The sequence below is a fragment of the Balaenoptera borealis genome, assembly GCF_965194805.1.
Source record: "Balaenoptera borealis genome assembly, chromosome: 1".
NCBI lineage: Eukaryota > Metazoa > Chordata > Mammalia > Artiodactyla > Balaenopteridae > Balaenoptera > Balaenoptera borealis.
The window spans coordinates 171,530,808-171,558,366 of NC_138860.1; the positions used below are offsets into that span (position 1 = coordinate 171,530,808).

At 37.2% G+C, this 27,559-nt stretch overlaps 1 protein-coding gene and 1 long non-coding RNA gene across 33 annotated transcripts in view; both read right to left on the reverse strand.

Annotated features, from left to right (window-relative positions):
* The window catches only part of EPB41 (erythrocyte membrane protein band 4.1), a 202,946-nt gene that overhangs the window by 121,702 nt on the left and 53,685 nt on the right, over positions 1-27,559 (reverse strand). For 20 of the 32 annotated variants that reach the window (XM_082347467.1, XM_082347478.1, XM_082347489.1 and 17 more), the window contains exon 2: positions 522-979. Coding sequence is in view for 12 of the 32 variants with exons in the window: in XM_082347470.1 (XP_082203596.1) it covers positions 522-996 (475 nt within the window). In the remaining 20 variants the exon portion in view is untranslated. Of the gene's footprint in view, positions 1-521; positions 997-27,559 lie in introns of all 32 variants that reach the window. The other 12 variants (XM_082347470.1, XM_082347496.1, XM_082347498.1 and 9 more) reach the window with 1 other exon arrangement.
* Positions 14,535-25,177, reverse strand: LOC309608692. Its single transcript, XR_014233066.1, has 2 exons — positions 25,067-25,177; positions 14,535-25,008 (listed from the first exon to the last, which is right to left on the reverse strand). It is a non-coding gene; the product is annotated as an uncharacterized lncRNA (long non-coding RNA).

The window sequence follows — 27,559 nt, forward strand, 5'->3', positions numbered from 1 at the left end:
GAAGAACCTAGTGGCAAGACGGGAACAAAGACACAGACCTACTAGAGAATGGACTTGAGGATATGGGGAGGGGGAAGGGTAAGCTGGGACAAAGTGAGAGAGTGGCTGGACATATATACACTACCAAATGTAAAACAGATAGCTAGTGGGAAGCAACCGCATAGCACAGGGAGATCAGCTCGGTGCTTTGTGACCACCTAGAGGGGTGGGATAGGGAGGGTGGGAGGGAGGGAGATGCAAGAGGGAAGAGATATGGGAACATATGTATATGTATAACTGATTCACTTTGTTATAAAGCAGAAACTAACACACCATTGTAAAGCAATTATACTGCAATAAAGATGTTTAAAAAAAAAAATCAAGTTACCATTGACTACATGAATTTCTTTAGAGCAGAAACTCCAAAGCATCATGTTACTTATTACTAACAACTGGCTAGTAAGAAATAAAACCAAATGTTCTTAAATGAAAAGTAAAGTGTATAACCTCCCTTCACCTCCCACACATTCGCACACCCTTACCTGTGTTTCTGCACTGCTTAATGAATGAAGATCCAAGGATGGGTCTGTTTTGAGCTCAGGCTCAGGAGCTGCAATTGGGGCCTTTAAAATGATCTCTTCGTCAAGACTGGCTCCAAATTCTATCTCTTTATGACCTTCACCTTTCTCTTTCGCTGACTCTACTTCTTTGCCTTCTTCCTCAGAGACCTGAGATTTAGGCCTTTTGAGAAATGAGGAGAACAGCCGTGACAGGCCCCTGTTTTCTGATGTCCGCTCCTTGTTCTTGGTCAAATCTTCATGTGTTGGAGTGTCTCCATTAGATGTTTTCAGCTTCTGCTCACACTGATTATCTCCCTCGGCTGCTGCTTGAGAAGCCTCTTCCAGCTGAGTTTCCTGTTGACCTGAGTTTGTGGCTCCCTCACCCTCTTCTTTCTGTTGTTGCTGCTGTGGATTTTCAGCCTCAGCCACTAAACTCTTCTCTGTTGTCATGACGTTGCTATTAAAAAGAAGATGGAAAAGGGGAGCTCTTAGAAGTAAAACACATTACTGAAGGCAAAACCCTCACTTGGGTCAAGTGTACCAGAATTAATATTTGTAGGTATTTAATCACCAATAGACAGTACTCCAGTCCATTAAACATAAGACTTTCCATTAAAGCACAAAAATATCTTACCTATACATCCTGGATAAATTATTAATGCCTTGACTTGCTAAAGTTATGACATAGAGAAATTAGCTTAAAATAGTACCCTCTGAAGCCACCTTAGTGAAATGTATCATATTTTAAATTCAAAGCTCAGAACTGGACATAGCAAATACAGTTTTATCCTTCCTAAAAAAAAAAAAAAAGATGTTATTTATACACTGTCCTTTGAGGGTATCAATCTTCAGGTGCTGGATTTGCAGGAATTATATTCAAAAGTCTCTACACCCCAAGAGATAATGGGATTAAAAGGTTCCCCAACTCTTTATTATTCTTTTTCTTTATATTTCTCAGAATGCATAGACTTCATATTAAGAACAGAAATGTAGAATTCTGTTCATTTGTTATCAGACTTGACAACAGCAATGACAAGTATACAGTTAAAATAATCACAAAAGAATTCCTTAGGTTTTCGTGTTACAACAGTAAATTACAACCTCTTGCAGAAGAATACGACTTTAAGTTCTTTAAGACCTTTCTTCCTTCTGACAAATATGATTTTGAATGCTCAACATTTTTAAGAGTAGCAGTGAACTATTACAACAGAGGAAACTAGAGAAATAATAGAGAAAAAGAAACAAAATAGAGAAGAAAAATTTAGAAAGCAAATGTTGATTCAAGTATAAGAGAGGAGAAGGCAGGCTGTAGACCTCACATATTTCAAACTTGTTGGTTTCTAGCCTCTTGATCTCAAAAATCCCAGTATTATTAGTTAAGCCACATAATAATGCCAAAGAGCAATGTCACATCTAGTTTACTAAAGGATAACCAACACACAAGGGAACTTTTGAGCAATTTGACTACTGATGGCCTTCACTTTGATTCACTGCTATACCTAAAAGTACTCCACTCAAAAAGCAGCATTTACATTGTCTCTGCATCTGCTCCATACTATTTAGATGAAGTAATTTCATTTGGATGTTAACAATCCGAATTAATGAACCATATTTAGCTCATTCCCTCCTCAGGACCTTTACACTTGCTGTTCTCTCTGCCTATGATGTTCTTCTCCTAGATATTTGAAAGATGGTCCTCGCCTCATTACTGCCTCTGCTCAGACATCACCTCTTTAGAAAGCCCTCCCATACACACCCTATCTAAAATAATGGCCCTTACTCCTCCAGATGGCCTCACAGCACCTACTGTACTTATTATTATTTACGAATATGTTAACTTATTCGCTTACTGGTTTATTGTCTTCTCTCCCCCCAGCTAAAATGTAAGTTCCATGAGGACAGAAGGGTCCCTGGCACGTTATACGTATTAATAAAAGTCTGTTGAATAAATTAATTTCAATTGAATATACCTGACAAATAAAAACTGCAAAGGTGTTCTCTAAATTATTCGAGTAAATTTACTTCAAATGCATAGGTCCTATGCTAGGTGCCTGGGATACAACAGTAAACAAAACAAAACAAATAAGGTCTATGTCATCATGGAGTTTATATTCTTGATTCAACTTTAACCAGTATAATGAAAGAAAACTTAAGAGAACTCTTATTTACAATATGAGTGAAATCTAAATATTTGTGTGTAAATGGAACAAAACAGGGAAAACAACGGAAGGAAGCTAATGGTACTGAGAGCTATTTCTGTGTCAGGTCCCGGGTAAGGGATATTATCTACATTATTTAAATTAAGCCTTTCAACAACCCTGAAAGGGAAAGTGGAATTGCTTAACCTCATAGTTGAGGAAACTGAAACTCAGAAAGTAATTGGCCCAAGGTCACACTGCTAGTAGGTGACAAACCATTATAAGTGGTATTGAAATAAATAAAGGTATATTAATAAAAGGAAAAGCCTTTATGTGAGCTCTTACTGCTGATCTACTTAAATTATTTTATTTTGAGCATTAAAAATATTTTAAGCAATAAAAATATTTACAAAAGCATATATTCTAGTCTCATCTATTAAGTCATCAAAATTATTCTGCACTAATAAAATATACAATTCAGTCTTTATAACATCACTTAAACATTTACCAACCAATACACATTCTGAATTTGCTACCCTTGAGTGAGGTACGCTTGTACCTAAAAGAAATAAGCTTCTTTTCAATTCCTCCTTATATTAGGAGTAGGCAATTGATTTTTCCAAAATTATTTTTCTTTAATCTCTAAGTAATCAAACTTGACCCAGAAAGAAAACTTGGATATCAAACCACCAGCTATTCTAAAAGAGTAATGATTTGATTTCAGAGCACCAATTTACTTCATACTTCCTTTGCAAAAATAAACAGAGGACAGGCTGAGAATTGAGCACTATTTTCCATGTATTTCAGATATGACTTTATCATTCATCTTACTGAAAAGACACAGAAACCATTTCTATATTAAAATTTTCCTATACAACAGACTTTACAACAAGGTCTCATAAAGATCCATAAAAAAATTACAAATCATTTGGGAACATTTTAGCAGATATGAAAATCACTCAAACCTCACTTCTAACAATCTTGTACTTGTATCTTTCAGTAAATAAAGAGTATTTTTCTTGTGTTTTCAATATTTTCTTATCATTAAAAAAAGAAAAAAGATCTTCTAAGGATATTCCTATAATTGCTTTCACATGAAAGGGTGTTATCTCTAAGAAAATAGCTGAATGAGTTACTCAGTTGTTTAAAAACACACACACACACAGATGGTAACAATCTGTGTGCTATATGAATGCTTGTTAAATTTTAATGTGCATTGAATCACCCAGTAATCTTGTTAAAATATAGATTCTTATTCAGCAGGTCTGGAATGGGGCCTGAGACGCTGCATTTCTAACAAGTTCCCAGATGTTGCCAGTGCTGCCGGCCCACTGACCACACTTTGAGTAGCAAGGCAGAGAAAACCATTATTTCTTTGGAAACATACTCGAAATGCCTGAGAAACAAAGATGGCAAAAAGCTACTTTCAGAAAGTGGAATATGAACAGTGAGAAATACTTGACACACTAAATGCTCAACAAATGTTTGCTGAATTAATGAATGAAGCATGGGCTTCCCTGGTGGCTCAGTGGTTAAGAATCCGCCTGCCAATTCAGGGGACACGGGTTTGAGCCCTGGTCTGGGAAGATCCCACGTGCTGCGGAGCAACTAAGCCCATGGGCCACAACTACTGAGCCTGCGCTCTAGAGCCCAAAGAGCCACAACTACTGAGCCCGCATGCCACAACTACTGAAGCCCGTGCACCTAGATCCCATACTCCTCAACAAGAGAAGCCACTGCAGTGAGAAGCCCACGCACTGCAACAAAGAGTAGCCCCTACTCACCACAGCTAGAGAAAGCTGGCGCACAGCAACAAAGACCCAACACAGCCAAAAAATTTTTTTAAATAATAAATAAAATAAATTTTTAAAAAATGAATGGGGCTTCCCTGGTGGCGCAGTGGTTGAGAATCTGCCTGCCGATGCAGGGGACACGGGTTCGAGCCCTGGTCTGGGAAGATCCCACATGCCGCGGAGTGGCTGGGCCCGTGAGCCATGACTGCTGAGCCTGCGCGTCTGGAGCCTGTGCTCCGCAGCGGGGGAGGCCGCGATAGTGAGAGGCCCGCGCACTGCGATGAAGAGTGGTCCCCACTTGCCACAACTGGAGAGAGCCCTCGCACAGAAACGAAGACCCAACACAGCCAAAAATAAATAAATTAATTAATAAAATTTTTTAAAAAAATGAATGAATGAAACAAAGAATGCAACATATTATTAAATGTAGAAGCTGACGATTAACATTTTTTTTAGAACTCATTTGGTGCTTAATCAAAAGTTAATTGAAATTTTTAACCGCAGATCTGTGGCAATTTCAAGTTGTCTATGCAGCCATAACACTTGCCTAGAGTCAGTTTCTGTGTATCTCTATTGATATGCTCTCTTTGCCACATTTAGGAAGGAATGATCCAGTCATATGAATTAAGAATTAAAGAACAACATCTATCAGTGCAAAACCAATACATTTTGCCACATAACTGGACATATGTAAAAAACAAGCTGAATACAAGTAAAAAAGAGATGAGAACACAATATAAGGAACAAGCAGAAGGGCAAACGAATTCTTAGAACTTATAGAAACCAACCTCAGATAATATCATAAATGCAAGAAAACAACCAGGAAATGAGACAATGCAGATTCAGCAGAGATGCTACAATTCAGTCTATGCAAGGAAAAACAGATAAAAATGAATTATTAAGGGCAGTTTTCACGTTCCTTTCCAGCCACGTACACATGGGTAGCAATGCATTTAGTAAGAGCCACAAGAGCAAAAGGAGGTGGGGTGGATGGGGGATATAAAAAATGAAACCGATAAATCAGGCAAGTATCTCCAGTTAACTCTGAGACTGATCAGAAATAAACAAAAAATAAATAGCAAAAAGAAAAAAATCCTATGGGCCATTTACTAAAAGCTCAAATAAACTCATCCTGACAAATCTGTTACACATGCAGCCAAGTTCTCCACCTTACAGAAGATAGGATGGGTAACCAGAAAAAAAGGCACAAAAAAGTCAAGCAGCAAAGACAGGATAAATGCTCTACAAAAAGGCCCTTCCTTTGTAAATGATACTATTTTTCATTCTGGATCCAAAATCCAAAAGGAGGTATCTATTTACTTAATGTCAGAAAGAGGTCTTCTGATTAAAAAAAAAAAAAAAAAAATCAGCACAGCCATGAAGACAAAGTGATGAGTTCCCATTTCATTTCAATCCTAATCCTCCAAACCCCAGGAATTATACCCCATCTGGTATCAAAGATACACTTGTTTTAACAGTGTACATCTGTTGACTTCAGGCAAATCAGATCTTTAGAAACCTGATACTGAGCAGATTGCAAGGGCCAGATGATATCTTTCAACTTTTTTGTATCTCTTTCTAACATTAGTATGGTCAGTGCTCCACTAATGTTTAAGTGGAAAACTTGGTAAAAAAAAAAAACTACAGTTTGGCACCATTAAGAAAATTTCCCTTACAATCACCATTTAGGGATAAAATTTAATAATTTAATTATTGGTAATACTCCTCAAATTAGCTCACTGAACATCTGTCAGTGTTTACTGGGTGCTAATCATGTATAAGGTTTTGGCTCAGCTATTTGAGAGGGACCCAAAAAAGATAATATACAATTCTTAAGGAGATAAGACATATATACAAATTACTAAAACACAAGGCAGTACCTGGTGCTTAATCAGACAAGGCCTCATGAGTGGAACCAATTAAGCACTAGAGAAGTACAAAGTAAGTACTTTCAACTAGAGTGATCACAAAAGGCCATGTGGAAAGGGCGCTTTTTAAGTTATGCTTTGAAGGATGAGTGTAAGATGTCAATACAAAACAACCTAAAGTGCAAAGGACAAATGAAATTCCAGATACAGGACTGAACTGGCATTAGTAGAATACTGTAGCTATTCAAGAATTAGCAAGTAGTACAGACTGGGTGATATAGGGCTACAAAAGGGAAGTAGAAGGAGATAAGGTTAGATTAGTTGCCATTTAAAATTAATTCTAACTGAAATAATAATAACAGTAGCTACTTTTATTGAGTACCTACTAAACACCATACATTATTCTACACACTTTACCATGTTATCTTAGAACCATTCTATAAGCAGGTGTTTTCACTTCCCAGATAAATATCAATAAACACATTCTGGGAGGTTAAAAATTTTGCCTCAGATCATAGAAGTAAGCCCATGTTTTAATGAAACTATTAATATACTACAAGCTGGTGATTCTATTATAAATTCCCAGTATAGTGTCTGTCTTTCCAAATCTTGGTATTTCTACCCCACTGTTCTCTGCTAAAGAAAACCCTATCTGGAACCCTCCTACACTGTTGGTGGGAATGTAAATTGGTGCAGCCACTATGGAAAACAGTATAGATGTTCCTTAAAAAACTAAAAATAGAGCTACCATATGATACAGCAATTCCACTCCTGGGCATCTATCCAGAAAAGACAAAAACTCTAATTTGAAAAGATACATGTACCCTAATGTTCACAGCAGCACTATTTACAATAGCCAAGACATGGAAACAACACAAGTGCCCATCAACAGACAATTGGTTTAAGAAGATGTGGTATAAATATACAATGGAATATTACTCAGCCACTAAAAGAATGAAATATTGCAGCAACATGGATGGCCCTAGAGAATATCATACTAAGGGAAGTAAGTCAGACAGAGAAAGACAAATATTATATCACTTATATATGGAATCTAAAAAATAATACAAATAAGCCTATATACAAAACAGAAACAGACTCACGGACAAAGAAAACAAATTTATGGTTACTAAAGGGGGGAAAGGGAAGTGAGGGAGGGATAAATTAGGAGTACTGGATTAACAGATACAAACTACTATACAAAAAAAATAGATAAGCAAGAAGGATTTACTGTATAACACAGGGAACTATATTCAATATCTTTTAATAACCTATAATGGAAAATAAGCCAAAGAAAAAAATATATATATATAACTGAATCACTTTGCTGTATACCTGAAACTAACACAATATTGTAAATTAACTACACTTCAAAAAGGAGGAGGGGGAGGGGGAGAGGAAACTCCTATCTGTTAAGAATTTATGGACAGGCTTTCAATCTGGCCAAGACCACCTCTATTCCCACCAATTTCAAGTCCCCAATTCATGTACATATATTTCTCTTCCCATGGAGTGTATGTGAAGATGGAATGGGGAGACAGGGAAAGACAGGCAAAGAAAACAGATTATGAAAGGACTTGAATATCATGCTAAATAGTTCAGACTTTATCCTGAAGGCAGAGGAGAACCACTGAAGGTTTTTAAACAGGGAAGTGGATAAACAAAGTGGAGGCAGGACAGACTAGAAGCAGAGAGAAACTCAACAAATGACTGGGTAAATTCAGGTTATCAGTGAATAAATTCACAATGGGAATCCCTAGGGAAGCTGAAACCAATACTGGGCAGAGAAACTTGAAAAGCCTTGCAACCAAGGTTTAAGAGCTACTGGTTGCCCTTAGTTTCTCTAGCTTATTCTCATTAGCATGTTTCTCAATAACACAGGCAATTTCATGTCTGAGCCCGAAGGTATTTTTATAACATACTTCCTTGACCCACTCTGATAAATGGCTTAGTAAAAGAGGTCTAGCAATAGAACCAAAGTAGAAAAGAGAAGGGAAAAGAGATGGATATCTCACAGGCATCTCAGTACATGTCCAAAATTAAACTCTTGATTCTCTTTTTCCTATCCCAGTAACTGGCTTAATCATACCATCTAGTAGCACTAACCAGAAACCTAAGTGTCATCCTTGGCTCAGCCTTCTCCATTTCGCTTCCCGATCAAATCCATCTGTTAATCCCATAACCTCCAAAACAGAATTAGAATCAGTCTACTTTTCACCTTCTATACCACTACCATGTTTGTGCAAGCCTCTTTCACTTCTCCTTGTATGATCTCAACACCCTCACCTTGTTCCACTTTCCTCCTAGCCTCTATCCTATAGTCATACTAGCCAAGTGCTCTCCTGGCTTAAGTCATTTGTACATGCCATTTCCTTGGACTGGAATACACCCCCACCCCTTCAATAAGGCTGGTTTCTTCTTATGCCTCAAGATTCAGCTTGAATAATTCCTCCTCAAAACAACCTTCCTTGACTGCCCTAATATCTACATAAGTCTCCCCATAAGTCCCTTCCCCATTTCTCTAGCCAGTACCTATTTATTTCCTTCACAGTACTTCTCTCAATATATATGAACATACTTGTTGTTTATCTGTCAGTGTCTGTCTTCCCCAATCCACCACCTCCAACCACACTGCAATATCCATGACAGAAGGACTGTTTTCCCTTCCATGGTATACCTAGTACTTAGAACTGAACTTGTGCTGCTACCTAGCACAGAACCTAGCACAGAACCTAGTACAGAACCTAGTACCTAGCACAGAACACTGTGATAGATATTCAATAAGTATTTGTTCAGTAAATGGATAAATATAAGGAAAAAGAATAACTTAGGTTTAACCATATCAATTATACATATACAGGATGGATGTTATTCAATTTGACAACAGTTCATAAGAAAAGAATGTTAAGGTCTTGAGTGAACACACTCCAACAGAGGTAAAATTCTAAAACAGCTAACAATCTTTAGCTTCATTTCTAGACTTACAATGACCAAAGCACTCATTTGACTCTTCAACATGTATTTTCTGAGAATGTTACAGTGTTCTAGGCAATATGGTAAGCAGTAGGGCTACAACAGTGAGAAAGACAAACATAGTCCCTGACCTCCTGGGCTACACTCTCCATCCAGAAGATCATGGAAAGTTACAATTGCTCAGTTCTCATTAGTTATATTACATCTTAAATCTTACATTCAGCTCTGGGCAGTTTATTTTAAAGCAGCAGTCCCCAACCTTTTTGGCACCAGGGGCCAGTTTCGTGGAAGACAATTTTTCCACAGACGGGGCGGGGGTGTGGGGGTGGTGGAGGGCGGGAGGATATGGTTCAGGCAGTAATGCGAGTGATGGGGAGCGATGGGGAGCGATGGGGGGCGGCAGATGAAGCTTCCCTCTCTTGCCCACCACTCACCTCCTGCTGTGCAACCCGGTTCCTAACAGGATGGGGACTGAGATCGGTCCACAGTCTGGCGGTTTGGGGACCCCTGTTTTAAAGAAACCTGTTTTAAAGAATCTGTCCAAAGAAGAGATAGAACATAATGATGGAATTTGAAACCATGTCATAAGGTAAATAACTGAAAGGTATTGGGATACTTAACCTAGAAAAAGAAAACAGAGAACAGGGAAGTGATTGTTGCCCTCACAAATTTCAAGAGCTGCCACATTCTATGTGATTCCTAAGAGCAAAACTCAGATTAGTCAGTGGAAATTACAAAGACACAGTTTTCATTTCAAAATAAAAGGAAGAAATTCCTAATAATTTGAGATATCTAATAATTTAATGATCTGCTTGGGAATGGTGAGCTTATTATCACTGGAAATATTCAGTCAGAAGCTGAATGACCATCTGTCATGGATGCCAGAGAAAGGGTTCTTCCATTAAGTGGGTCCTTGCATTAAGTGACCTCTAAGGTTCCATGCAATGCTAAGATTTTACAGATAGAAAGGAAGGTAAGGAAGAAAATAAAAGGGACATTAGAATAGTGATGCAACTGGGTTATTTTTTAAAAGGCTGTAGTATAAAGTCAGTTACCATTTGGGTTAGAAGAATAAGGGGGAAAAAAAAGGATAAAAGGCCATTTTACTTCTCTAATCAGAAAACAGAATCCAGTAACATTCCTTCATACAGAAAGAAACAAATGTTCAAGTATTGAAGTCTCAGAAAATTAGCTAGAAAATAGTTTGTTTCCCAATAAAATCAATCTCCTCAAAATGCAGGAAAGTGTCTTTCCATTGTAACTCAATTTAAGTATGCTAATTAGCACTTCTAGAAAAACAGGATAACCATCTATGTAAAATATATAAATGGTAGTTTAAAATATACAAAAGAGCTTCTTTGTGATTCTCCCTTCATCCTCCCAAAGTTATTTGGACCTTAAACTACTCCTTATGTGGACTGTTAAAGAATACTTGCCATACTGAGTGAATCAGGAATGTCACTCAGCATGAACATGCTGTTTTCAACAACTTGATTTTTAATTTAAGTCATTTCCATGGTGACTAACACCATTGAATCAACTCATTCAAAGATATTTTTAAATAAACAAACTCTTACTCATCTCCTTCTAAGAAGACCAAATACTGTATGCTCTCTACTTCCCTATAGAATTCAAGCTTGTACTTAGATGATGTCTAGACATACTCTGAAAGTATACCACCTGGGCCCTCCCAGAAGAATGCACTATCCCCGTGATTACTACGCATCACTGAGGAAGATGTGAGACCAAAACATTCATTTCCCACAGAACTAAGTTTTACTCTCTTTAATTGTCAAAATGTGTTAGTTTAGCCATTCTGAATGGAAACCTTTATTAAATGGATAATGTGCTTCCTTGATTCATTTTAAAAACCTATAGAACATATTAAACCTTTATTGACTTAGTCATCATTATGAACCTCAATTACTATGCAGCGCTAATGTCCTCAAGGGCTATTTTAAAGTCTATAAGGATGGTGAGCTCTGCAACATGGATACCTGAGTACTGTGGGGGTTTTGTGTGTGTGTGTGTGTATATATCTGCCTTTAATAGTTTTCCTGTTTGTTCATTTGCAGAATTAGCTTATATTTCTTGCTGATGTCAAGATGGTCTGCCAATGAGTAGCTTCCAACATCTCCTTTTCTAATCTGCTGTTTGTTAATCTACCATTGACTAGGAAGACAAATTGCCAAGTGTGTTACAATTGTGTCTAAAATAAAAGAAGTGCAAAGAAAGAGTAAGACTAATGCTTCACATTATTCACTGGAATAATTTAACACATGGATTTTGTGAAATCTATTTTAGCCCTTCAAATATAAGCCTACTTTGAGGTTCCCATTACATTGTAACTAGTTGAGACTGTTAGATAAGTGACCTTCAGATAAATCACACCAATATAATGACCATTCTCTTTCTTTACAAGTAGAGATCAAAAGCTTTAATACTGTTATTCATATAAAGTGTTGTATTCATATAAACTCTTTTGGAAAACCAAAAACGAAGTAACAGTTTAGTCTGAAAATGTAACAGAAAAGGAGGAGAACTATTTAACAGCATCAAAAATCTCAAGGTAAATACAAATAAAACCTGAAAATTTCTAGCTACCCAGGGGGTTTAGCTAAGCCTATGGAACTTTTCTTACACTCTTGTTCTTATTTTATTATCTTAGAGCCAATTCAATCTAACAATACTTACTAATTTTAAACTCAAGAAATTCCCTAAGATTTATTATACTAGTAAATTTCACTTTAACCAGAAAACTAGGGTATAATAATTAACATCTGATTAGAGTATAAGTATGAATAGAAATTAACATTGGATCATGGGTTGCATTAGCAGACATTGTGAAGACTGGAAAATAGGCTGTGGTTGTCTCCCACTATTGTTAAATGTGAAAAATATACTACAGTCTACCAGAAGATAAAATGCTTTCTCACACTGTTTGGCACAGAAACAAGATTCAGTAATGACGGACTATTTCAAATGACCCACTATTTGCTAAAAGCATTCAAGAAAATTATTGACTATGCTTGATGACATTTTTCTCTCTCAAAAAGGACGTGCCCTATTATTGTGTACTTAATTCTAAGCAATAAAGAATAATTTATTGGTGACATGAATGTATCAGGAAACTTGGCAGAAAGTAATAATTTCACAAAGTTGGTGGGTTTTTTTTGTGGTTTTTTTTTTGGCCGCGCCATGTGGGCGGCTGGTGGGATCCTAGTTCCCCAACCAGGGATGGAACCTCGGCCCCTTGTAGTGAAACTGTGGAGTCCTAACCACTGGACTGCCAGGGAATTCCCCACAAAGTTTTTATACTGAGAAAAGAGGTAGGTCATAGTCAAATATGTAAGCTTATAATAAACAAATTTTTTAAACACTTAAACAAAAGTAAGGCATGATTGCATGGTCAAGGATTCTACAAGCATATAGAACTTGTAAGGATAAGGCAATTCTAGAAAGTGAAGTTCATTCATTACATTTCACATATATATATCAAGTGCCAGATTCTTTTCTAGGCCCTGGGGATATTGCAGTGAAATTTTCTCTACACAATCAGAAATTTTTAGAAAACATGAGGAAAGTATTAAAGACACAGTCATGAACAGCAGGGAGATTACAGGAATATATGATGAAGTTTTAAAAATAGCATTCCAAAGGACTACTTACAAAAATGATCAAAAGGCTGAACCCCACCAAAGGATGGAGAAAAAAAAAAACCCAAAGCAAAACAAAACAAAACTTCTAAAAATGGCAAAAAAGAAAGGAGGGGGGAGGAAAGAGAGAAAAAAAAGAAGGTCAAATTCAGACTACAGCTTGCGAGAAAAACAGAATATTGTTAACATGTGTCAGAGACAAAATTAACTGTGCTCTTTCAAACCAAACAATATAAGGAAGGGTTTATAATCAAAGATAATTCAGGCTAGTAACCTCACATGTTAAAATGTGTTTATTTCTTCAGTCCCAGAAAAATCTTATTTCAAAGTTCAGAAGTAACTTGCCGAATTGGATCTAAGATTCACTAATAAACCATGGGTCCTCATGAAATTCACAGCTAGTATGACTGAATCAGAGTTCAAAAATATCTCAAGGTAGAAAGACGGACCAAAACCAACAAGGTGAAATTTAAAAGCAAGGTAAGGTTTCCACACTGAAGCTTGAAAAATAATTACAAAGAAAAAAATGTGGAAATAAACAGCCATGAATCAGAGAACAGATGAAGTCATTAATAATAAATTCATAGGATGGAAACTACAGCAGTGAAAATGGACTAGAACTACACGTATGAACATAGATGAATGTCATGTTTGATGAAAAAAGCATATTAAAGAATATATTTTGTGTAAAACTATTTACATAAAATTGAAAAACATACAATATCATATAAACTGCTTAGAAACACACAGGTAACAAAAGTATAAAGAAATGCACAATCACAAAATATAGAAGAGCGGTTACCTCCAGAGACAGGGAGAGCAATGAGACTGGAGAGAGGTACCACAGGAACTCTCAGCTGTATCAGTTATGCTCTACTTTGTAAATTGGGTAATGTTTATCTCTTTCTAGTTCTTAAATATTTTACAATAAATTTTAAAAGAATTACATAATTATATTATGAGGGCAACTTAACTTGGTAGCATTTTTTTTAAAATTTCTTATGAGCCAAAAATGCAATGTGGTTTCTAAAAAGATTAACATATTTTGATAAAAGTGTGGTATCCAGATTATGGAAATAATTGAGCCACCGCATTCCTTATAGTTAACCACAGAATACTGTTTCATTCTGAGCACTGCAATTTAAGCAGGACATTAACCAAACCGAGTGTATCCAATGACCAGAATGATGAGGAGTCTAGAAACCATAACTTTATTTTTTTTTTAACATCTTTATCCGAGTATAATTGATTTACAATGGTGTGTTAGTTTCTGCTTTATAACAAAGTGAATCAGCTATACATATACACATACCCCCATAACTCCTCCCTCTTGCGTCTCCCTCCCATCCTCCCTATCCCACCCCTCTAGGTGGTCACAAAGCACCGAGCTGATCTCCCTGTGCTATGCGGCTGCTTCCCACTAGCTATCTATTTTACATTTGGTAGTGTATATATGTCCATGCCACTCTCTCACTTCGTCCCAGCTTACCCTTCCCCCTCCCTGTGTCCTCAAGTCCATTCTCTATGTCTGCGTCTTTATTCCTGTCCTGCCCCTAGGTTCTTCAGAACCATTTTTTTTTTTTTTTTTTTTTTAGATTCCATATATATGTGTTAGCATACGGTATTTGTTTTTCTCTTTCTGACTTACTTTGCTCTGTATGACCGACTCTAGGTCCATCCACCTCACTACAAATAACTCAATTTTGTTTCTTTTTATGGTTGAGTAATATTTCATTGTATATATGTGCCACATCTTCTTTATCCATTCATCTGTTGATGGACACTTAGGTTGCTTCCATGTCCTGGCTATTGTAAATAGAGCTGCAATGAACACTGTAGTACATGACTCTTTTTTTTTTTTTAATTACAAAAAAAAGAGTATATTACTAATATTAAAAAATATATATTCTAAAATTACAGTGTTTTCCAGAAATCTCTGGGAATATGCAAGCCACTTGGGGACAAATACCAGGAGGAATAGTAAGTACCTCTGGCTCTTTGCTCTGACCCTTGCAGAGAAAGTGCAGGTACATGACTCTTTTTGAATTATAGTTTTCTCAGGGTGTATGCCCGGAGTGGGATTGCTGGGTCATATGGTAGTTCTATTTTTAGTTTTTTAAGGAACCTCCATACTGTTCTCCATAGTGGCTGTACCAATTTACATTCCCACCAACAGTGCAAGAGGATTCCCCTTTCTCCACACCCTCTCCAGCATTTATTGTTTGTAGATTTTTTGATGATGGCCATTCTGTAGAAACCATAACTTTAGATAATCCACCAAAAGAAGTGAGGATTTTTTTTTTCAGGAGGATAATGAGACTGAAGGGAGAAACTATATAGTTATCTAAATATAAAGGCAAGAGTAAGATGAAGGGATAAAATGTGGTGTATATATGCAATGGAGTATTATTCAGCCTTAAAAAAGAATGAAATTCTGATATATACTAGTATGACATGGATGAACCTTGAAAACATTAATCTAAGTAAAATAAGGCAGACACAAAAGGATGACTATTATATGATTCCACTTATATTAGGTACCTATAGTAGTCAAATTCACGGAGAGAACAAGTAGAACAGTGGTTACCAGGGGCTCGGGGAAGGGAGGAATAGAAAGTTACTGTTTAATGGGTAGAGTTTCCATTTGGGATAAAGAAGCTCTGGAAATGGATAGTGGTAATGGCTGTGCAACATCAATATACTTAATGACACTGAACTGTACACCTAAAAATGGTTAAGATGGTAAATTTTATGTTATGTATATTTTACCACAGTTTTAAAAAAGGAGAAGAGTACATTTTCTCTGACTTTTCAAATCCTTGCTAAGTATCCCTCTTGTGTACCCTTGTGGTTCTAATATTTTCATATATATTACACTGTGCTATATTGTAATTGCTTGCTTAAAATGTTTTACAAAGGCAGCAACTATATCTGTCTTGCTAATCTTTACATCCTTCGCGTTTATCACGATTGATACTCAAGTAATTTTTGAATAAATAAAAGCACTTTCTAGATACTTCAGGGGATACAAAAATGAATAAGACATAGTTCATTCATGCCTTTAACGAGTTTATGATCCAACAGAGGAATATATTTTTTGTTTTCTGACTGATAACCCAGTGTTAAAATGGCTATCCCTTCATTTTAGTTAGTTTGGTATCACTATTAAAATCATGTCGGGCTCCCCTGGTGGCGCAGTGGTTGAGAATCTGCCTGCCAATGCAGGGGACACGGGTTCGAGCCCTGGTCCGGGAAGATCCCACATGCCGCGGAGCAACTGGGCCTAAGAGCCACAACTACTGAGCCCGCGCATCTGGAGCCTGTGCTCCGCAACAAGAGAGGCCGCGATAGTGAGAGGCCCGCGCACCGCAATGAGGAGTGACCCCCGCTTGCCGCAACTAGAGAAAGCCCTCGCACAGAAACGAAGACCCAACACAGCCAAAAATTAATTAATTAATTAATTTTAAAAAATCATGTAAATCTACAACTGAAAAATACCTTACTTATCAACTATCTTTCATTGAAATATGAGGTCACTAAGCTTCAAAAAAGATAAGCAAAGTCATTTACCTAAGGTCACTCAGCTAATAGTGACTTTAATAACAAACAACTTAACTATTAACTCGGCTAATAACTAAGCCTGGGAGGTAGGAACATAGGCATTAAAACCTTCAGGCCAATGCTACTTCCGTCATAAGGCCTAATCCCTATGAACTAAATCAGAGTTCCTCTGGAGCTGGGGATAACAATGCACATGATCTTAGCTACAATGACCTCAAGCTAACACCGAATATCCTGAAAGACGCTTTTAATTCAAATACCATGGTCTACCCAAATGGAATGGGAAATCCCAGCCACTGCCCCCAAAACCCTCCAGTGACATTTCATATCGTTCAGAAAAAAAAGCCAGAATCTTTCCCACCACCTCCCCTGCTCCAGCCACACGGGTCTTCCCACTGTTCCTTAAACATGCTGGCACACTCTGACTGCGGCCTTTGTTTTTGCTGTTCCCTCTGCCTGGAAAGCTGCTTCCCAGGTAGCCACCAGGCTTGCTTCCTTTGGGTCTTTACTCAAATACCACTTTCTCAGTGAGGCTCTACTCGACCACCCTACCTAAAACTGGAGCCCCCACTGCACTTGACTTTTCCTTTTTCTACTTTAGTTTTCTCTGTGGTAATTACTACTCCTTAAGGACATACTATATAGTTTTTACTAATTTGCTTTTTGGCCATCTACCCCACTAGAATATAAACTCCACTGGAGCAAAGAATCTTGCCTGTTTTGTTCATTGCTGCATCCCTGGCACCTAGAATGCTGCGCCAATAAATATCAGTTGAAGAAATAAATGAGCAAATGAAAGAAATTTGATATTGATATGCTCAAAGGCCAGAAACTACTTTCCTCATGATAAAAGATGTACGCACATCATTTGGCGAAGGATAAAGAAATTAACAGACTCCAGACACACTCAAGAAGAATACAAAAGGCTTATTTACATATACTTATTTATTTTTGTCTGCTCTGGGTCTTCACTGCTGTGCGCGGGCTTTCTCTAGTTGCAGCGAGCGAGGGCTACTCAGTTGCGGTGCACAGGCTTCTCATTGCGGTGGCTTCTCTTGTTGCGGAGCACGGGCTCTAGGCCGTGGGCTTCAGTAGTTGCAGCATGCAGGCTCTAGAGCACAGGCTTAGCATGTGGGATCTTCCCGGACCAGGGATCGAACCTGTGTCCCCTGCACTGGCAGGCGGATTCTTTTCTTTTTTTTTTAAGCTTTCTTTTTTATTTAATCTTTATTGGAGTATAATTGCTTTACAATGTTGTGTTAGTTTCTGCTGTACAACAAAGTGAATCAGCTATAAGTATACATATATCCCCATATCCCTTCCCTCTTGAGCCTCCCTCCCACCCTCCCTATCCCACTCCTCTAGGTGGTCACAAAGCACCAAGCTGATCTCCCTGTGCTATGCGGCTGCTTCCCACTAGCCATCCATTTTACATTTGGTAGTGTATATATGTCCATGCTACTTTCTCACTTAGTCCCAGCTCCCCCCCAACCCCATGTCCTCAAGTCCGTTCTCTACGTCTGCGTCTTTGTTCCTGTGGCAGGCGGATTCTTAACCACTGTGCCACCAGGGAAGGCCCTGTATTACTCTGCTAAAGTTTCTTTTAGTTACAAATACTATTTTAAAGAAAAACATTTGCTCATAGGAAAATGTTTTTGTAATTTAATTACAAAACAATCAGCTAAATTACTGTGTTGCTGGGATTTCCCTGGTGGCGCAGTGGTTAAGAATCCACCTGCCAATTCAGGGGACAGAGGTTCGAGCCCTGGTCCGGGAATATCCCACATGCCACGGAGCAACTAAGCCCGTGTGCCACAACTACTGAGCCTGTGCTCTAGAGTCCACGGGCCACAACTACTGAAGCCTGCGCGCCTAGAGCCCGTGTTCCTCAACAAGAGAAGCCGCTGCAATGAGAAGCCCACGCACCGCAACAAAGAGTAGCCCCCGCTCGAAACTAGAGAAAGCCCCCACAGCAACGAAGACCAAATGCAGCCAATAAATAAATAAATAAATTTATTTATTTTTAAAAAAAGAATAACAATAACAACTAACTTTAAAAAAAAATTACTGTGTTGCCTAGCAGCAAAAGGAAATTAATATGCCAAAACCTTGAAAATGCTCGTTTATTCCAAATATTTTCTTGTGTAGTCCAGATAGTCTCTAACAAAGGTAACGCTCTAAGGAAATCAGAGTGATGGGGATCGATGGCAAATGGCAATGACCTCAGATTCCCTAAGGGTATATAGTTCTGGGTCAGCTCCCAGGAGTCTGAGTCCAGAGAGAAGCAGACCTAGCCATTCCTACCTAACCTCTAGGTCATTCTTCATTCATATGTGTTCTAAAAAAACTGAGGTTGTGTGTCAGTGCTGCCAAGAGGATCATGAACCAAATCAGATACCCAGAAACACTGTTAACTCACTCTATCTCTACATCTGATTCATTCATCTTCTTCCCTTTGATACAGTCTCTGGACTAAGACCTATTCTTTTAAGTAATATTACCCTATAAGAAACCCTATCAGGAAATCACTTTCCAAAAAATTCTTTTAAAAGTAAAAGTAATTATAAAGTGCTTCTCTGTATTATTTATATGAAAATTTTTAAACAGTATTAGAAAATTCTCATTGGAGGCCAATGAGATTTACAATATCGAAAACGGGGTTTTTTCCCAGAATTAAGTAACTAATATTCTAGGAACCATGCTGAAAACCTAGATGTGGCTCCTATCCTTAAAGAGAAGATAGGAGGAAACAGAAACAAAGAGACTAGTAGGAAAAACTCTCATAACAGCCTTGATGAAAGATCATTATAGCCTGAGACAAGATTGTTGAAACAGAAAAGGTAAATGGATTCTAAAACTACTGAGGAAAGACAGTTTGACAGAGTGGGTTACAACCAGCTTAGGGTCAGAAAATCTACTCACTGGCAATATGACCTTTGGCAAATTAACTTATCTAAGCCTCAGTTTCTCCATATGTAAAATCTTCCCTACTTCACAGTGTTTTGCAAGGATTAAATGAGAAAATGTAAATCACTTAGTACAGTAATTGCTCTTGGTAAATACTAACTTTATGGTAGCAATTATTATTCATAAAGTAATGTGGCCAGGCCTTGGTGACTGACTGTAAGTCATGAGAGAAAGGAAATCAGGGTTAATGCACAGGTTTTTACCAAAGCAATAGATGGAAAAAGTACAAGTTTAAAAGAAGAAATACGTTTAAAGTGAAAGATGGTTATTCTGTTTTTAGACATGTTAAGGAGTCTACAGGACAACCAAAATAGTATAAAGCTGCTAAAGTCATTCTGAGTTTTCAAAAACAATCTTGAGTGTAAACACAACAAATGTATATACTTAACCTTGGATATGTAAACTGATCTAACCAGGATTATAATGAAGCATCAGAGAATGTTAAACCTCAATCAGAACTCATAAATCATCTAGTTGAGTGATTCTTAATCTTTTTGTTGTCATGAGAATCTGATGAAAGAATCTGACCTTCTCCTCAGAAATCTTCAAAAACAAAACTTCCCAACAATTGGTTAAGAACCTCCTGATCCATTCTCCTCAAGGAGCACAGACATACAATTAGGCTGTTACTGCTAATTAGAGACAAAGCCCAAACCCAAACTCAGGCTCTCAGTTCCATGTTTTTTCTCCATTATTCCCAGCAAGTTGACATGATTCTTTCATATTTGCATTTTATTTAGTCAGTCACGCAAAATTAAAATCACACACACACACACACAATTCAGATTTTACTGACTGCAGCTTGTAGCCCTCATCAGGCTTTCTAGATCCAATGGCATTTCCCAATAGTCAACTGTTTCCCATTCGTGCTAACAGAATAGGCATTAGCACTTCGAAAGACGGAGGAGTATTGGTTGTGGGTTGTTTTTGTTACTTCCTTTTAAAAAGCTGTTTTACTTTTGAAACTTTTCTACCTAATGAAAACTGATTTATTTAAATGTCAAGAATCCTATTACGATTTAATTCAATAAATGCTACTGCCACCTACCAAGTACAAGGTACAAAGAACACAAAGATATCTAAGACTCCCAAGGTCATCCGTTAAAAGTAAAACAAATAAATGCCTAAAACTTTAAACAAAGGAATAGAAAACACCTTTATTTGGGCCAACACTTATTTAATTTTACCTAATAAAAAAAAAAAATAGGAATCTGTGGCAAAAGAAACCCATAACCGACTATTGACAGTTCAACATAGACTGTGAGCAATAAATGCTCTAGCAGTTACACAAACAAAAGTCATGAGGACCTCAACTGAGGAGCAATGGGCTTTGAATTCTGATGGACCTGAGTTCTAATCCCAGCTCTGCTTCCTCTAAACTGGGAACTTGAACAAATTACTTAATTTCTCTAAACCTCTGTCATCTCATTTGAAAAATAGTAATGAACTCAGAGGACTGTTGTTAGGATTAAATAAGAAATACATATAAATGTCAGCTATCATTCCGACAGAAAAATTAGATTAAGTTTTACATATTACATTTGTAAATTATATAAATGACAGGTGTATTAGTTAGTAAATTCATTCTGCTACATTAAAGTGGAATATGGTTTTATATCTATACTACGTTATCTATTTTATATGTATACATCTTAATATATCTATAGTAAGTAGGTTTCATGGTATTGTCATAAGTATACTTTCTCTTAAAAATATACTGCTTCAGAATTCAGTATATTTTAATACAGTCTACATGAACAGATTAAGCAAATATCAAAATAACATAAAAACATTTAATACCAAATAAAAAGAGATAGGGTTTCAAAAGATTATCAATTCTAGTTACTGACAAACATAGCATAATATTTGTACTTGGAGTCCAACAATGACAGGCCAGTGGAACAGTGTGGGCCTAACTCTCTCAGGACCAGTCAATATACTTTATTATGTATCAGTAACATGTCATTCTTTCCTTTTCATGAGAATACAAAATAGAAACATGACTTGCCTTTAGCTGATGATTTATGTCAAATAAAAACCTAGATTTTTAAATATCTTGGTATTATTAACAGAGAGAAAAGCTGAACAGAAGTTAATGGCGTGCAAAAGTAAATAGCCATTTCTCTTATAACACATTTCTGGTAGTACCTTAGAATTTTTAAAATATGTGATTCCTATATGTTTAGTGATAGAATAACTGCCCCAACAATAATATCAGGATATCCACATGCAAAAGAATGGATCTGGTCCCCTATCTCACACCATACACAAAAATTAACTCAAAATGCATCAAATCCTAATATAGAAACCAAAACTATAAAACTCTTAGAAGAAAACTTGGTGTAAATATTCATGACCTTAGATTGGGCAAGGGTTTCTTAGATATGACACCTAAAGCACAAGTAACCAAGGAGAAAATAAATTAGACTTCCTCAAAAGTTTTACTTTTGTGCTTTCAAGGACAACATCAAGAAAGTGAAAAGACAACCCACACAATGGGAGAAAATATTTACAAATATATATCTAATAAGGGTCTAGTCTCCAGAATATATAAAGAACTCTTACAACTCAACAATGAAAAGAAAAATAAACCAATTTTAACATGGGCAAAGGATTTGAATAGACAAGTCTCCGAAGAAGATATACAAATGGCCAACAAGTACATGAAAAGATGCTCAACGTCACCAGTCATTAAGGAAATGCAACTCAAAACCACAATGAAATACCACTTCATACCTACTAGGATGGCTATTATAAAAATAATAAAATAAATAAGTAAACAGAAAACAACAAGTGTTGTTGAGGATGTAGAGAAACTGGTGCCCTCATACTTTGCTGGTAGGAATGTAAAATGGTGCAGCCACTGTGGAAAACAGTGTGGAAGTTCCTCAAAAAGTTCAACACAGTTACCATGACTCAGCACTTCTAGGTATATACCCAAGAGAATTGAAAACATGTTCACACAAAAACTTGTACATGAATGTTCACAGCAGCATTACTCATAATAGCCAAAAAGTAGAAGCAATCCAAATGTCCATCAACTGAGGAATGGATAAACAAAACGTTGTATGTATATATCTATACAGTGGAATATTATTCAACAGTACAAAGAAATGAAGTACTGATACATGCTACCACATAGGTGAACCTTGAAAACATTATGCTAAGTGAAAGAAGCCAGACACAAAGGCAACACATTATATGATTTATACAGAGGTGGAACCAGTCTGCTCTCCTCACAAAAGAAGAGCAAACTGATGAGAGTTTCCTCTAAAGATTTAAAAGCACTCTCAAGATATATTGAACTCCTGGATCTGGATCTGGATCTGGATCTGGAAAGGGAGACTCGAACTTGAGTATTTAGTAATTTACACTAGTATAAAGTTGAATTTTTTATTTTTCCTTCATGAAAATATGTCATGACGTAAACATTAATATACATATTCTTGAGAAATGTATTACACATTAACACACACGGAAAGACACAACTTCAGCAGTCAACAGTGTTATGTCACTTCATCCTATGAAGTAGATAGAACAGATATTATCCCCATTTTATCTAAAAAGATAATCTCAGAGGAGTAACATGACCTATTCAAGATCCTAGGATGGTAGAGCTGGGACCATAAACCAGGTGCTCTGATTCCTAGCCTGGTTTAAAATCATTAAATCAGTGTTCTCTAGCTTTAGTGTGCTACTATCTCCTTCATTCAACAAGTCTGTCACTCAACCAATTTAACACATTGTTTATGGGAAAAGAGAACTAATCTCCAAATTATGGTTTTATTAATTATTTATTAAGGTATAACCTATTTATAAACCAGGATATTCTGTAAATATAGAAAATACTTCAAGCACACTTAACACCTTATTAACCTAAGGTCTTCATCTTAAAACCTCAGACACCATAGGAGTTAAAACAAACAGCACTAAACCCACGCACATATGGCCACCTTATCTTTGATAAAGGAGGCAAGAGTATACAATGGAGGAAAGACCGCCTCTTCAATAAGTGGTGCTGGGAAAACTGGACAGCTACACGTAAAAGAATGAAATTAGAACACTCCCTAACACCATACACACAAAAAAACTCAAAATGGATTAAAGACCTAAATGTAAGGCCAGACACTATAAAACTCTTAAAGGAAAACATAGGCAGAACACTCTATGACATAAATCACAGCAAGATCCTTTTTGACCCACCTCCAAGAGAAACGGAAATAAAAACAAAAATAAACAAATGGGACCTAATGAAACTTAAAAGCTTTTGCACAGCAAAGGAAACCATAAACAAGACGAAAAACCAACCCTCAGAATGGGAGAAAATATTTGCAAATGAAGCGACTGACAAAGGATTAATCTCCAAAATATACAAGCAGCTCATGCAGCTCAATATCACAAAAACAAACAACCCAATCCAAAAATGGGCAGAAGACCTAAATAGACATTTCTCCAAAGAAGATATACAGATTGCCAGCAAATACTTGAAAAGATGCTCAACATCACTAACCATTAGAGAAATGCAAATCAAAACTACAATGAGGTATCACCTCACACCAGTCAGAATGGCCATCATCAAAAAATCTACAAACAATAAATGCTGGAGAGGGTGTGGAGAAAAGGGAACCCTCTTGCACTGTTGGTGGGAATGTAAATTGATACAGACACTATGGAGAACAGTATGGAGGTTCCTTAATAAACTAAAAATAGAACTACCATATGACCCAGCAATCCCACTACTGGGCATATACCCTGAGAAAACCATAATTCAAAAACAGTCATGTACCACAATGTTCATTGCAGCACTATTTACAATAGCCAGGACATGGAAGCAACCTAAGTGTCCATCGACAGATGAATGGATAAAGAAGATGTGGCACATATATACAATGGAATATTACTCCGCCATAAAAAGAAACGAAATTGAGTTATTTGCAGTGAGGTAGATGGATCTAGAGTCAGTCATACAGAGCAAAGTCAGTCAGAAAGAGAAAAACAAATACCGTATGCTAACACATATATAGAGAATCTAAAAAAAAAAAAATGGTTCTGATGAACCTAGGGGCAGGACAGGAATAAAGACACAGATGTAGAGAATGGACTTGAGGACACGGGGAGGGGGAAGGGTAAGCTGGGACGAAGTGAGAGAGTAACATCGACATATACACACTACCAAATGTAATAGCTAGCTAGTGGGAAGCAGCTGCATAGCACAGGGAGATCAGTTCGGTGTTATGCGACCATCTAGAGGAGTGGGAGGGAGACGCAAAAGGGAGGGGATATGGGGATAGACGTATGCATATAGCTGATTCACTTTGTTATACAGCAGAAACTAACGCAACATTGTAAAGCAATTATACTCCAATAAAGATGTTAAAGGAGGGCTTCCCTGGGGGCGCAGTGGTTAAGAATCCGCCTGCCAATGCAGGGGACACGGGTTCGAGCCCTGCTCTGGAAAGATCCCACATGCCGCGGAGCAGCTAAGCCCATGGGCCACAACTACTGAGCCTGCGCTCTAGAGCCCGCGAGCCACAACCACTGAGCCCACGTGCCACAACTACTGAAGCCCACGCGCCTAGAGCCTGTGCTCCGCAACAAGAGAAGCCACCGCAGTGAGAAGCCCGTGCACCGCAACAAAGAGTAGCCCCCACTCGCCGCAACTAGAGAAATCCCACTCACAGCAACAAAACACCCAACTCAGCCAAAAATAAATAAATAAATAGATAAATAAATTTAAAAGTTGTTTTTAAAATTTTTTAAAAAAGATGTTAAAGGAAAAAAGAAAATAAATAAATAAAAAATAAACACTACTCTATCATATAGGAAAGCTTCTCTTGGCCCTTATTCAGAGTCCATTACCTTTCTTTTAAGCCTAATTCTAATAAGCTTATTTGTATAATTAAAGGTAGAAGTTATGATTCTACTAGATGTACATACTGAAAGTAAATAACAGTGTATAACGAGGAAGGAGACACACAAAAAGTTCAAAGGTATAGCAATCCTGACCATTTGTAGGGGTAATAAATCCTACACAGATCAAGGTCTTTATTATTGTTCATAATAATCCACAGTCGCCAATAAAAGGATGACTCAGTTCCATATACAGTTGTCCCTCAGTATCTGCGGGGTATGGGTATCCCATGGATACCAAAATCCACAGGTGCTCAAGTCTCTTATATGAAAGTACAGTCGATCCTCCCTATCTGCAGGTTCCATATTTGAGAATATGGAGGGCCATCTGTACTTTCTTCAAGAAGGCAGGGAAGAATGTAGTTCTATTTTCTCAAACTCAAAACCTTGGATTCTTCTATTCCCCTTTTTGTTCCCAATTAGTTAAATCCAATCAGTTGACAAATCCTATTGATTCTATGTCCACAACTATTTGTTTCCATTTTTACTGTCCTGGCTCTAATTCACTCAAGAATATTACAAATAGCCCGCCACTATTTCCAGCCCCTCCTGCTACAAAAGTTATCTTCCTAAAAGAAAGATTTAATCATGCCATTCTTTTATTCATTTATTTCGTTTAGTTGAAAGATCAAACTTTTAAAGGCTCCATGGTTGCTACACTATAAAATCCAAACTCCTTCCCCACAGCACCTCAGCCTGGCTGTGATTTGCCCTCACCCTACTAGAGTGACTAGAATACTAGTCTCTTTTCCCACAGGTCCCACCTGCAACTACTTGCTATTTCCTAAAAGAACCTGCCCTTCCTTGCTTCTGTCTCTGTAATACCCTATACCTGCATCTCCACCTACTGAAATTCTAATCCTCCTTCAAGGTCCAGCCCAAATGCCATGTTTTCCATCAGAATTTCTCTAATCTGTCCAGTCATAATTAATCCCTTCACCTAAATGCCTTTATTTACTTAAGATATATTGGACATTTTTTCATAAATATCCAGCTCATTATTTTTAATAGTTTCACAGTATTCCACTGTATACATGTCACAGGTTTTACTCAAAGGTGACATACATTTTTTTTAAAGCATTAGTTTTTTTAATATGAAGAAAATAAAAATAATCCTGTAATCCCACTGACTGGATAATACCTGTTGACTTTAAAAATAAATAAATAAAAGCAATACGTGCTCATGGTTAGACAACAGCACAGAAAGATATTTGCTAGAATTATAATGGTAACTTCCACTATGTAAAAGGTTAAGGTAATCAAACTAGAGGAGTATGAAGAGGGTATGAAGAATTGAAGGAACAGCACAGGTTCACTAACTGTAAATGTTCACTGAAATTGATTCTTTTTCCCCATCGTGAAACGGGCTATTTTTAAAGACTCATTCTTAAAACCAATGGCCTGTTATAAAAATGTTCTTGTTATGTTTCTGTCAGGCAGATTGAACATTCCTTTCTTCTTTTTTTTTAATTTTGACAGTCTCTCCATATAGAAGAGGGAAAATGGATTATCCAGAAGCACTCAGTCATTAGCAAACTCAATGTGCATACCCGTGAAGATGTCTAGAAACTATTTCAAATGTTCTCTAACTTTCCCTGCATAGCATGCCTCGTGGAAAAGGCTCTTACTGCATAGCGTGGTCCTATCCTGCCAAAACCAGATCCGACAGACCTAAGCTGTACCTACAGGATACACTGCCCGCACCAACTCAAGCTTTAATGCAAAAGCCTCCTAATAGGGCTGACTTATTCCAGATTCAACCACACTCCTATCCATTCTTCACACTACACACAATCTAATCTTTCTTAAGCAATGTTTTCTTCATGTCTTGCCTATAGAATTCTCACTGCTATTTCAAGGCCAAACTCAAGTTGCAGCTCTTCCAGGAAGTTTTCCCTAAACTCTAGCCCTCAGTAATCTCTCTTCCTCTTTTTGGAATTTAGAGAGCTTGTTTATATCACATTATCCAGCATTTCATTAAATTCTGCTTTGTCCTCTATTATTTCATGTATATAACTAGACCGCAAACTCCATGATGGCAGAGTTTGTATCCTAAATGTCTGTATATCCCACAGTACCTAATCAGAGGAACTGCACAGTAGGTGCTCAATATTTTTTGATGATTCTTACTGTGAATTATCTTATAGTAATATA